Consider the following 560-nt stretch of genomic DNA (forward strand, 5'->3'; position numbering starts at 1 on the left):
CATGGCCTAGTTTTCCCCCCTAAAACAAACACTTACATATCGTACATTGACATATCAACACTTTTCACTGCACCGTAAACAGAGAAGATCTCCACGAGGTGTTCCTTGGTCACATTCCTCGTCAGTCGGCCCACATGGATCCTGGTTGGTCTTGGGGTGGGGGAGCGGGGTTTTCTGCGGCCTCGTGGAGAGCCTGATCTGTAAGGTGGAGGATGGATGTGGTAAAGGTTAGTGTTGATAAAACAGATGGAAGGTTAACTGAAAATAAATGACTTTATCACCCATTTTGACTTCACACTAAATTCCAATGAGCCTTGATCAATTACACTCAAGAAAACCTACATCCAGTCCAAGCATTCTCAATAAACTATATGCTGCTGTCAATGGGAGGTAGAGCAAGAGACAGTAATCCTGGCACTGCTGAGGAACATTCTTCCTGCTAAACCCCCTTTCCCTATTATCCCACCTTCTTGTGCTACATTGCCTCTCTGTCCCCAACTTTTATCATCTTGCGAATGAAAATAGGAATTCATGCTACATATAGTAGATTCCATATCATC

The 560-nt window shown here is 43.9% G+C and overlaps 1 protein-coding gene across 1 annotated transcript in view; it reads right to left on the bottom strand.

Annotated features, from left to right (window-relative positions):
• Window positions 1–560, bottom strand: part of LOC119585661 (RNA-binding protein with serine-rich domain 1-B-like) — a gene marked incomplete in the record, with an annotated part of 8,286 nt that overhangs the window by 2,359 nt on the left and 5,367 nt on the right. The window contains 1 exon segment of the mRNA XM_037934337.1: window positions 37–198. Within this exon segment, the coding sequence (XP_037790265.1) occupies window positions 37–198 (162 nt within the window).

The sequence above is a fragment of the Penaeus monodon genome, chromosome 20 (genome assembly GCF_015228065.2).
Source record: "Penaeus monodon isolate SGIC_2016 chromosome 20, NSTDA_Pmon_1, whole genome shotgun sequence".
NCBI lineage: Eukaryota > Metazoa > Arthropoda > Malacostraca > Decapoda > Penaeidae > Penaeus > Penaeus monodon.